Genomic DNA, 11958 nt, shown 5'->3' with positions numbered 1-11958 from the left:
GTGTAAAACAGAAAAACTGGAGTGCGAATTTCATTGCAGACTTTTCAGAGGAGTCATAATGCTTTTTTAAGACTTTCTTAACAGTATAAAAGAGAATACACAGGTAATTTTAATTGACATTTTAGTTAGGAATCCATGAATGGAAACTATATGTTTATTATGCCAAGCCAAATAGTTATAAACTCTAAACAGCTTCTGGTTTCCTTTGTTTGAGGAAATATTAGTCACTCATAAGAACTCAAAATAATTAGGCTGAATTCAGGGAAATTAACCATGACTTTGGAATTATGTTTTGTGATAAAATGAATGAAAATGATGTCTGTTATTTTATTTCAGGCTGTAAAATATGTAAGTGGAGTAATTTGTAGACTGTTGTAACATTTCAAATCAAAATGTAATTTTAACCTGTACTGAATTATTTTGATTCTAAAGGATTTTTTCTTTATTAGAAATGCCATTGAACAGTAAGCATAAATAAAAATTTTATGGATGTATTTGAGATGCAGTAAAATTTATATTGGTTGGGGGAAAAAGGAAAAAAATTAAATTTGTTGTTCACTAGTCTACTTTGGTTTTAGATTTTTGTTTCTACCTATAAATCACTATCCACTGAGACAGATATGCTACTTGTTACTTTAACTGCTATTTAAATTACCATAAATTTACTTTACAAACTGTCATTATTTAAAACAAGCATTTTAAATCTTAAAGGTGTGTCTGTTTGGGGGTCATATTGGCAGTTCTGATAGAGAAAAGAGGACCATCCCCTCTTCCTTCATGCCTTTTAAGTGTAATGACAGGATTTATCCACTTGCACATTGGTTTGCCAGCTTGTCCTTCTACAAAGCAGTAGAATAAGACCGACATAGAACACTGGCCCCTTCTTGACCACATTTATGCTGTCAAGATGTTCAGCTTCTCTGGGCCTCTCACTTTAAAATGGACATAGTGATAAAAGCATCTGCCTCTCAGACCCATTGAGTTCCAGGGAGGTAATAGAGATGAAAACACCCTCCACTGTGTAAGACATTTATATTATTGAATTAGCATAACGTGCAACACAGGCTTTCATACTCTTAATTACCCTACCAAAAACCCAGTATGTGCCCAGGGCAAGTAAGTATTCACCAAGTTTATTTTATCATTTTGCAATTTTGAGGTGCAGAATTCAGTTCTTCTATTTATGCATGTTCTGTGCTTTACCAAAAAATGGAGCCTTTGCTTTAACTTTGTTGAGCATCCTTTATTAGTCTAAATTTTTGTTTTCTCTTGTCTTTTCAACTATGAGAATACTGCTTTCACATATACCTATAGTATTTTTGTATTGATGCTTGAATGCCCTCTATTAAATATTGTATCTACAGATCATCAAATTCTTAAAAGTATGTGAAAATTTGATTTCAGGGGAAATTAATTAGATGTGTGTTTAGAATGTTAGGGCTTCCCTCATAGCTCAGTCGGTAAAGAATCTACCTGCAATGCAGGAGACTCAGGTTCAATTCCTGGGTTGGGAAGATCCCCTGGAGAAGGAAATGGCAACCCACTCCAGTATTCTTGCCTGGAGAATCCCTTGGACAGAGGAACCTGGCGGGCTACAGTCAGTGGGGTCGCGAGAGTTGGACACAACTGAGTGACTTTCACTACACTTCACTTCACTTCACTTCGAATGTTAAGTAAAATTATTGTCATTTAACCTGTCATTGGAGAAGCTTATTTTGTTTCAAGTATTTGATTTATATTCTCCTCAGATTCTCATAATCATGATTTTTGAATTATTATCTTTAAACCATTTAGGATTTACTTATTTCTCTGTGCCCTGTACTCTCTACTTTTTTTTTCCCTTCTCTTTGACCATTTCTGCTATTTGTTCTTCTCACATTTACTTGTACAATCAGGAATTATTAGCAGATTTTTTTTTAATGCATGTTCTTAGTCTACTAAGGATCTTGCTACTAATAGGCATTTTTAAGATATTTTAAGATTTTTCAACATCAATCTCTTAAAACACCCCTTCTCCTGTAGGAAACCTATATTTAACTTCCCTTGCATGCTTTTGAAATCTAAGGAGTGCAAGGTTATTGCCACATGTCAGCAGCGCTTGCAGCATCCTGGGAAATACAGTGGGGGCTATTGCAGGTAACACACATGCAGCTTAGAGAAGGCCATGTTGCGCAAGCATGGGCAGTGTGAGTTTGGGAGGTGCTCTCCTCAGGGAGCCCGCTGTTGTTCTGAGCGCAGGCTGCTGGTGCACTGTCCCCAGGAGAGAACCGAGCTTGTCTGTTGTTGAGTAGTGGTTACCTTCATGAAAATTTGATCCATTTGGTTTACAGTCACCCTAACAGGCATTTCTCTGAATAGGCGAGTTAGGATTAAAAAATTGAATTTGGGGAAAAGTGTGGGGTCATTCAGCATCACAAGATGCCGTTTATCTAGGTAATACTGTCTTACTTTTCGTTTCTGCCTTAATTTGGTCATGTAAATGTGCTCAGAACTAATAAAGATTTGCAACTGGTAAAAATTAATGCATGACTCTACGGCCGAATACTGAATGAAAGCATGTGTCATGAAATCGCCATTCTCTGATCCCGTATTTTCTATCACTTACGGACTGGTTCCGTTTAGAGTGTAGTCCATGCTTATTTTTTGTTTCATAGGTTGGCCAAAATGGGAAGGACTGGATTCCGCTCTCTTCCACGAAGAGTCAATGGGACTGGCTAAGATCAAGGTCTGAGGCTTCGTCCATCCATCATCAGGTATGCATTGAACAAAAATCACTACAGTTCTATGCATGTATCTTTGAAGTATTTGGTTAATATGGATATTATGAATTTGGATTTTTATACAATGTTGAGTCACAACTTTATCCTATAGTTTTTAAATGCACTGTAAGTAATTTAAAGTTTGCAATATATTGAGTTAAATGATATTGTTAGCCATGAAAAAATTTCAGCTGGTCTTAGAAAAGTGTAATATTTGAAATATGCAATTCTTCATTGCTCAGTCTGTACATCCAAAGATAACAGAATTCTTGTGTTACTCCACATTGAGTGTCACCAATTTTCATAGGATCAGTGTTTGCTGCATCATGATGCAGTTTTAGTACATTTTTTTCAATAACTTAAAAACTGTTTTTCTCAACTAGAATTCTCTGCCCAATTATAGTTGAGTTCTTCTAAGATGATGATGGCAAAATATGACCAGTCTTTGAAATATTTTCAGATGTTACTTATACATGGGGGTTTAGATACTTTGTATTCCATGTTGACTTAACAGTTGCAAAATTTAACAGCTTGTTTCCCACACCATTCTAAATAGATGCACAAAAGCATCATGTTAGGAAATCTGATAGTCAACATTAACTCTCTTTTCCTGCTTTGGCAGAATGCTTTATACCAACTTACATTGTCCTTATTGGTTACAGCAGAGTAGCTGTTTAAATATTTCTGAGAGGCAGAGAAGCTGTGTCTTAAATGAAAATATAACAGGAACAGGCCCTTGAGATTCAGAAAAATCTAAAACCAGAGGGAACACATTGTGTTAGCAGTAGTGATGTCAGTTGCATTAATTGTGTTAATGTCACTTTAAAAAAAAATTTTTTTATTTTTTAAATTATGAAAAGTATGATAACACATATACAGGGGACTTGGAAAATATGGAACAGAGTTACATATAGTTCTAATACATATTACAATTTTTAAGTAGATAAGATAGTTTTTAGTTAGAGTTTATCAAAATAGCAAACTCTTAAAAATTAATAGAATGAATAGATAGAAAAGTAGAAGGATACAGTCTACCCAAAAAGTACTGTGCACTAGTTCAATGTAATTAAGATTTATCCAGTTTTCACATAATAGCTGGGTGCAGATGCTTTCTTCTCTGCAATAACCCTCTGTGTTTTTTCAGTCTTTTTACCTTCTTGAGGCTTTTGATGACCAAGTCTAAGGTCTTTCTTGGTTACGGTCACATTATACTTGAAAATATGTGGGTTATTTTCCAATATCTTTTGATATTTATTTCTCACATAATTCCACAGTATGTGGGAACTTGAATTTGTACCCTGCTGTTGTGTGAAAAAAGTGTTAATGTCACTTTTAAACTGCAGGGGAAACTTAGGCGTGAAGGAAAGCCTTGATGTGTCTACCTACTGAAGAAGAAAGGCTATGTGAATCAGACACCGATTAACTCACGTCCATGCTTTACACTTTACTCACATGAGCAGATGATTGCTGTATTTTGCCTGTTTAGGGACAGCCTTTATATTAAAAATACAATAGGATCAGTTGCAGGGTACATTTAATTTTACAAAAATATAGGTTAAATCCATCCACTTTTCATGAGGGCAAGGGTCAGGCTGATGCCAAAACACAAGTGATAGAAAGAAACTGGTTTTCATTGCTTTTTGAATATATAATAGGATGAGAAATCCAATTGATCAGTAGTTGATAACATTTAGCCACCTGCCAATTTTCAGTTTAAAATCAGATCTTTTTGAAAGAGGTTGCCGGTGTTATCAGTTCTGTGTCTCTTAGAAATAAAGTGCCCTGCTAAAAACTAGCATTCATGAACTTGAGGAATCATTTACCTCTTTAATATCAAATGGATCTTTGAGGAGCTGGTTTCTTCCTCTGAGAAATACAGTTGATAATATTTACTATCTCTTGTCCACAAGTTTTCAAAGGTTTCAGTCAATCTAAGTTTTTACGTAGACATGGTCTTTGCCATACACAATATACATTTCATTCTTTCTTTCTCAAAGCCCTGATAATGAGTTGAAACTCTGACCCACCTTTTTCAAACTGACACCTCCACACTGATGTACCCCTGCACAAGTATTGTACTTACCACTCTCACAGGTCACAGGTGTGTCAGAGACTAGCCCCCTGTATCTGGCTCATCTTCTCTCCCTGGGTGCCCCATGAACAGCATCTTCCTCTGTGACGTGAAAGACGGTGGGGAAAATTACTTCAACCAAATCATTGCTTCCACCCAAGAGACAGGGAGCCATGACCCTCACCTAACATAACACCAAAACGTTTCACCACCTCAAGAATGCATATTTGTCCTGAAGACAAGTCATTTCTACTCTTGAGTCAGAAACCCCTCTTCGTGTGATGACACTGAGGTAAAGAATTGATTTTCACCTTGGGCAATGAGTTCAACTCTTTCAGGCCTCTGGTATCTCTGTCTTAAGAACTCCTTCCCTGGACTGAATGGTTCACAAGGTGCCTAAAAGAGTTTTTGGATGATTATATTTTTCTATGACACAAATTGTGACTAGAGCTGCCTTGCACAAATTAAGAGGATTTTTAGACATTAAAACATATGCGGAAACATTTTTATGTTCTCAGCGAGATATATGTTCTCTGGGTCCTTGTAAAAAGTGAAGCTTTAATGATGCTACTTTCCATGTCACGTCTTGATGATTCCCGAGGGTTCCCTGCTGCCCTCCCTGAGTACGACGTTTGTCAGGTGGGATCTCAGGGGATCTGTGAACTGTTCATTCTGAGCAATGCCTTAATATGTATTTTGACAAATATAAAAGAAGCCTACAGATATTACATTAGACCAGCTGAATCCATTTTATGGTTTCTTCTTTCTTTTTTAATTCGAAAGCATCACATAGCAAGTAAAACTTCTAAAAATTAAATCTAGTTACAAACTAGTTGTTTCTTATTTTTTTTTCCAGTCCCTTTTTGCTTTCTTTTACGACCACATGAAACTTGAGAAGCCACCTAAAGCTAAATCATTTAGTGGAGTTGGGCAGTTCCCAAGTGTCCAACAAGAAGGCCTGCTTTAGGCTGCGATGGCCACTGTCATTCCTGGTGATTTGTCAGAAGTAAGAGATACCCAGAAAGTCCCTTCAGGGAAACGTAAGCGTGGTGAAACCAAACCAAGAAAAAACTTCCCTTGCCAACTGTGTGACAAGGCCTTTAACAGTGTTGAGAAATTAAAGGTGCACTCCTACTCTCACACAGGAGAGAGGCCCTACAAGTGCATACAACAAGACTGCACGAAAGCCTTTGTTTCTAAGTACAAATTACAAAGGTATTAAACTCTATTTGTCTTTCAGATTCTATTTTCTATTATGTTGGCTATTTGAAGCCATTGTTAACGTATATATTTGTATCCACCTCTTTCCGCTGACTTGCAGAGAGAAATGTGTAAGTAGATTAGACGTTTTAGCATTCTAAGTCACAGACTTTTATGTGTTAGTGCTTTTGGATCTTTTTTAATGCAATGCTTAAGCGAGAGTAGAATGTCCATTTGTACAAAGAAATTGCAAGAGAAAGGGTATGGACGTTAACGTGAGTATATTCTGTCTTGCTCAGTTGCATTTGCAATCACTAAAAACCAGCGAGAACTAAAGTGGCGACTTAGATGATTCCAGGTCTGCGGTGTTTAGGTGTGTACCCTTTGTAGCAGACGCGTAGTGAGTTAGAGAGTGTCGGTGAGTAGGGCAGGTCTGTGTTAGCCTAGCAGCTTAGCTTCCGTTTGAACAGGGAGGCCAGGCCATTCTTACCATGATGCTGACAGAATATGTCTGTGTTCAAGGCACATGGCTACGCACTCTCCTGAGAAAACCCACAAGTGTAACTATTGCGAGAAAATGTTTCACCGGAAGGACCACCTGAAGAACCACCTGCACACGCACGACCCCAACAAAGAGACGTTCAAGTGCGAAGAGTGCGGCAAGAGCTACAACACCAAGCTGGGCTTCAAGCGGCACCTGGCCCTGCACGCGGCCACGAGTGGCGACCTCACCTGCAAGGTGTGCCTGCAGACGTTCGAGAGCACCGGTGTGCTGCTGGAGCACCTGAAGTCGCACGCGGGCAAGTCGGCGGGCGGCGTGAAGGAGAAGAAGCACCCGTGCGAGCACTGCGACCGCCGCTTCTACACGCGCAAGGACGTCCGCCGACACATGGTGGTGCACACGGGAAGGAAGGACTTCCTCTGCCAGTACTGCGCTCAGAGGTTCGGGCGCAAGGACCACCTGACGCGGCACATGAAGAAGAGCCACAACCAGGAGCTCCTGAAGGTCAAGACGGAGCCCGTGGACTTCCTGGATCCCTTCACCTGCAACGTGTCGGTGCCCATCAAGGACGAGCTCCTCCCGGTGATGTCGCTGCCCTCCAGCGAGCTGCTGTCCAAGCCGTTCCCCAGCACTCTGCAGCTAAACCTCTACAACACTCCGTTCCAGTCCGTGCAGAGCTCAGGCTCTGCCCACCAGATGATCACCACCCTGCCTTTGGGCATGACGTGCCCCATAGACATGGATGCTGTCCACCCCTCCCACCACCTTTCCTTCAAGTACCCGTTCAGTTCTACCTCATACGCCATCTCTATTCCCGAAAAAGAACAGCCCTTGAAGGGGGAGATTGAGAGCTACCTGATGGAGCTGCAGGGCGGCGTGCCCTCCTCCTCCCAGGACTCTCCAGCGTCCTCGTCCAAACTGGGGTTGGAGCCGCAGCTCGGGTCCCTGGAGGACAGCACGGGGGACCTCTCCCTGTCCAAAAGCTCCATCTCCATCAGTGACCCCCTAAACACACCAGCATTGGATTTCTCTCAGCTGTTCAATTTCATACCATTAAACGGCCCTCCCTATAACCCGATCTCTGTGGGGAGCCTGGGGATGAGCTACTCCCAGGAGGAGGCACACTCTTCCGTGTCTCAGCTCCCCCCGCAGAGCCAGGACCTGCCGGATCCTGCCAGCACCATAGGGCTGGGCTCTCTGCACTCGCTGTCCGCAGCCTTCACCAGTAGTCTGAGCACGAGCACAACCCTGCCCCGTTTCCACCAGGCTTTCCAGTAGAGTCCCATGTGCGCATCGATGGCCGAAACGTACGCGCAGCCCTGCCTTAGCTGACCATTCTGGTTTTAGTGCCTACTTTAAGACAGTATCACAGTTTCTGCTTCTGTATAGTACCAATTTTCATTAAGCCAGTATAAAATAGAAACTAGCTTTTTAAATGAGCTTCAGAACCATTTGTGTTCAGCTATGTTTACCTGGGTATTTTGTCCTGATTCACTGCCAACTGTCATATTTTAAGACAATTTCTCACATAGGAAAGCCATTATTAACAGTCAAGTCTTACAAATCCCATGTTCTGACTTACTGTTAGATCTTAAACTTTGCATTTTTGTCTGAGATCAATGGCTCTACCTTTTGACATTTGGCTCCTTAAAAATATTTTGCTACAGAATGTAAGTTTTCTAAAACGTACGTGAATGACCTGAGAGTTTAAAAAATTTTACTAGCCTCTAAATGGATTAATAAGGAAATGCTTCAAATGAATTTAGAATCTGGGGACGTAGCATATGTTTCTTAGATATAAACATAATTTCAGGTCAGTATATTTTGAAGACTTGCTATTGTCTGGCTCAGATGTTTGCTGTCTTTTTTATGCACATATAAGAAAAATCCTAGACACAAAGCGTACCAGTATTTGTAGCAAACAGACCCCTGAGGAAGGTGACATGGCAGTCCATGTTACTTAAGAGTTGGCCTTAAATTAGTACACAGGATGTTTGCCATGTTTAATCCTTGTTGCTGCCTTTCCTGCATTCATGCTAATAGTCTATGGTGTCAAGAGTCTTCAGCATCAGTCTTTAGGTGCGTCTCTTTCATCTTCTCCACCTTTCATGGCCAGAGGGTAGGTCGAGGACAGCCAGCCATTTCCCTTGGCTTCTCACTGCACAATTGGTCCAGAGTCCAGAGCTGTTGGGGAACACAGGTGTGCTTATCCCGGGATGGGGGGTTGTCCCGTCTTCTAGGGTGAGACCCCCCCCAGGCAGGGCGAGCAGTGCGAGGCCTGCCACTCTGCTAGGGACTTGTCTGGGAACCACGTCCCCTGTTGCCAGGGTGGAAATGAGGGGTCAAGTCATAGCTTAACACTTACATTACTTCTTGCTCCCTTTGATTCAGTTTTCTCTCCCTGAGCACCAAAAGCAGAAAACAGAACAACCCTCTTCGCCAACCACCCCCACCCGCCGCACTGTGGTATCTTTCTCATTCAGTGTTAATTCGTTTTTCCCTGCTGTTTTTGGACAGAGACTTTAAAGTTAAATGCATTCGAAAACTATTTGAGGAATGATCACAAAATTTAAGTGACTAAAAGTATATACAGTAAACCCCACTTTTACAAGTCACTGGAAAAGTGGGAGGAAGGTCACAAAGAAGCTGAATTTGCAGAGGGAGGGAGAAGAGCACAGTAAAACAAGCACTGTCTTAGGTGATGTGAAAAATAACAAGTGCATGGTGTTCAGTGAATACAGTAGTTACTACAGGCTTTCCTCACCTTAGACAACCAGCACATTTTCTCAAAGGTCAAACTATTCTATTTTTCTAATGATCAGTTGGGGCGTCAACCTAAGAAACATATCTTATTAAGCACTTGTTAACACCTTATTTGGGGACCCTGTCTGTCGGGGTGGGTTTGAGGAGGGAGGGTTTATATAGAAGAGTATATATCTCTTTAAAAAAAAAAATATTTCTGAGCACTCATGAGCCCTGTGTGGAAGCTTCTCTTCCCTTTGACAGGGCCAGCTATCACTGCGGATTTCCATGTTTACCAAGAAGTTCTAAAGATGAGTGCAGATTACTGAATATAATACATTATTTAAACTATTGGGGAGTAGTATAATTTGTGGAGAGATGTAAATTGTAATAATGTAAATGGGGGTTTCACTATATATTATATGTATGTACACACACGTGTATCGCACTTCATAGAATCAGAGTTGCTCTCGTATGGAGCTTTGGCTCCAGTATTTTTATCATGCTCCTATTTGTTTTTGTTTTTTTAAAATCCCAGGAGCAGTAGTTTTTATACGTATGTATTTAAATTTTATTATTAAAAGTTACATTTTATTAAAGTGTGTTCCAAAGGCATTAAAATTATATATGTTAATAAGGAAATACATTTAAAATTTTTTCAAACTGCTCCTGAGCGTTTGCCTAGGAGACTGTTTGCTCTCAAAGTAGGCTTTTAGCTCTGCTGTGTTGCTGCCCGCTCTAGTTTCTATGAAACAGATTGCTTACTTAAATCATTAGTTGAATGATTAGTGTTCAATATTGCTTTAATCACCGTCGAGAAGAAAAGAAAAAAGAAAAGAAAAAAAATTTTGGTGACAGAGCACAAATAAATAGAAAACCTGTTTTTAAATAGAAATCACGAATCACAAGTGTGGAAGCACTACTTTATTTTTGACTAAAATTTGCTTAAAGAGAAGTCAGATGAATGAACTGAGATGTTGGCCTTTTAGTGGGCTGTATTTCTCTGCTAATAAAAAAGCAAAAAGGGAGTACCAGGATTTATTAAGTAAAGCATTTTGGAAATGGGGAATGGCGCCATGTAGGTGTACATATATATATACTTAGCCTAATTCTCGCCCAGCATACCTTCCAGGGCACCAGGGCTGAAATTGTGGACTCTGTTTTCACGTGTACACACCCCTTTGCCTGTTGCTTTCCCACGGACTTGAAAATCACACTTCCAAGTAAGAGGGAATTCTGCTCATTCATTTTTTAAACTGACTGTAGTGGTCACTAAACCCCCTTTGAGAGAATCTCTATTGACGTGAGGTAGACTCATTTTATTTTAATTGCACAATGGTCTGACAAGGCTGTAACACCGAACTGGCTCTTTTTTTTTTTTTTTTTTCCCTTAAAAAGAAAATTGACACTTTTGATGTCAACTGGATGTGATTAAAAATAATGATTGCCAATTCTGTTTTCATTCTCCAGTGGCCAGAATCATCATCCTCAAAATTTCTAGTAGTGCCTTTGCTTGGGTTTGTTTTTTTCTTTTTTTTTTTTAAAGGGATTGTTATTGAGTAAAAATATTTCAGTTTAGAATTTGGACCTCAGACAAGACATTGAACCTCATTCAGTTTGACCTTCCACGTGTTTGTACAAATTAAGGTCACCAGATACCGAAGCACGGGCATGGAAGGATACTGACACTATAAGCGATATTCTCCACGGATGGACCCGAACATCACCTTGATAGCTACTGGTCACTGCTACAATGTGCATCTTAAAACCCGGTTACCAAGTTCCGTTGTTCATGTCCTGACTGATCACGTGCTACTCTTTGTGCAACCTGTTAATTTCATGTAGGTGTTTCTTCCAAACTATGTATTTTTGCCGATGTGTTGCTTGTGTTTTATCTTAGTCTTGTGCAACATAGTGATATATTGTGTTAATTTGGACAGTAGCGGTTTTTAAAAACCATATACTGACTGAAAACATGAGCCAGAGCTGACTGCTTTATTAAGCTAATAATGAATGTTAAAGAGTACATATTTCAGGATTATTCATCTAGTAAGCAATACACATATATAGGCCAATATTTTTTTAAAAAATAGAGCTTGGTCAACCTCTATACTACACATATTACAAGATATAGCACTTTCAAAACGAATCTAAACCTTTACAGAAAAACTTTCTTATAGGTTATGCCTTTTATTTTAAGACTTATTATAATTTGTTTCAAGTGCCATTAGAGGATAGATATATAGGCCTTTGATGTATAATGCTTTGTGTTCAAGAATGGTAGACGGTATTTTAAACAGGTACAGTTTTACAGTATTTTCTTATCAATTTGCTATATTGCACAGAATCAGTGTGTGTCTTTTCATAAGGTTTTACAATGGTTTATTTTTTTACAAGGTTTACGTGTCTCAAAACACACTGTCTTCCCAGTATGTAAGTTAAAATACAAAAAAAACATATTCACCCAAGTTGCTTCCAGCCTACTGAGATCCAGGTGACATTGGAGGAGATCTTTTAGACGTCACGTATTCTTCATTAGCAATGGCAGACTGTTAACCTCTGAGAAATGAGTGCCTACGTTGAGACCTTGTCTTACTTCTCTCTCACTGTGTCAGCAGCCATGTCAATCACACAGATAATCTGTGGTGATCCCATAGATCCACATTAAGCTGTGTTGTGTAGCT

General features: G+C 39.7%; 1 protein-coding gene across 1 annotated transcript; it reads left to right on the top strand.

Moving 5' to 3' along the window:
- Positions 1-5803: 5803 nt before the first annotated feature.
- Positions 5804-7810, top strand: PLAG1 (PLAG1 zinc finger). Its single transcript, XM_068984022.1, has 2 exons — positions 5804-6045; positions 6553-7810. Exons 1-2 carry the CDS (start codon positions 5804-5806, stop codon positions 7808-7810), a joined length of 1500 nt encoding a protein of 499 aa, XP_068840123.1.
- Positions 7811-11958: the final 4148 nt, after the last annotated feature.

Source organism: Capricornis sumatraensis, chromosome 11 (genome assembly GCF_032405125.1).
Source record: "Capricornis sumatraensis isolate serow.1 chromosome 11, serow.2, whole genome shotgun sequence".
In the NCBI taxonomy this organism is placed as follows: domain Eukaryota; kingdom Metazoa; phylum Chordata; class Mammalia; order Artiodactyla; family Bovidae; genus Capricornis; species Capricornis sumatraensis.
This window is presented reverse-complemented; position numbering and strand designations above follow the sequence as displayed.

Bases quoted from the DNA above. Each gene is read 5' to 3' on its own strand.
- PLAG1 (XM_068984022.1), top strand. From the start codon at position 5,804: ATGGCCACTGTCATTCCTGGTGATTTGTCAGAAGTAAGAGATACCCAG. The intron at 6,046-6,552 runs GTATTAAACTCT...TCTGTGTTCAAG, and splicing joins TCTAAGTACAAATTACAAAG to GCACATGGCTACGCACTCTC.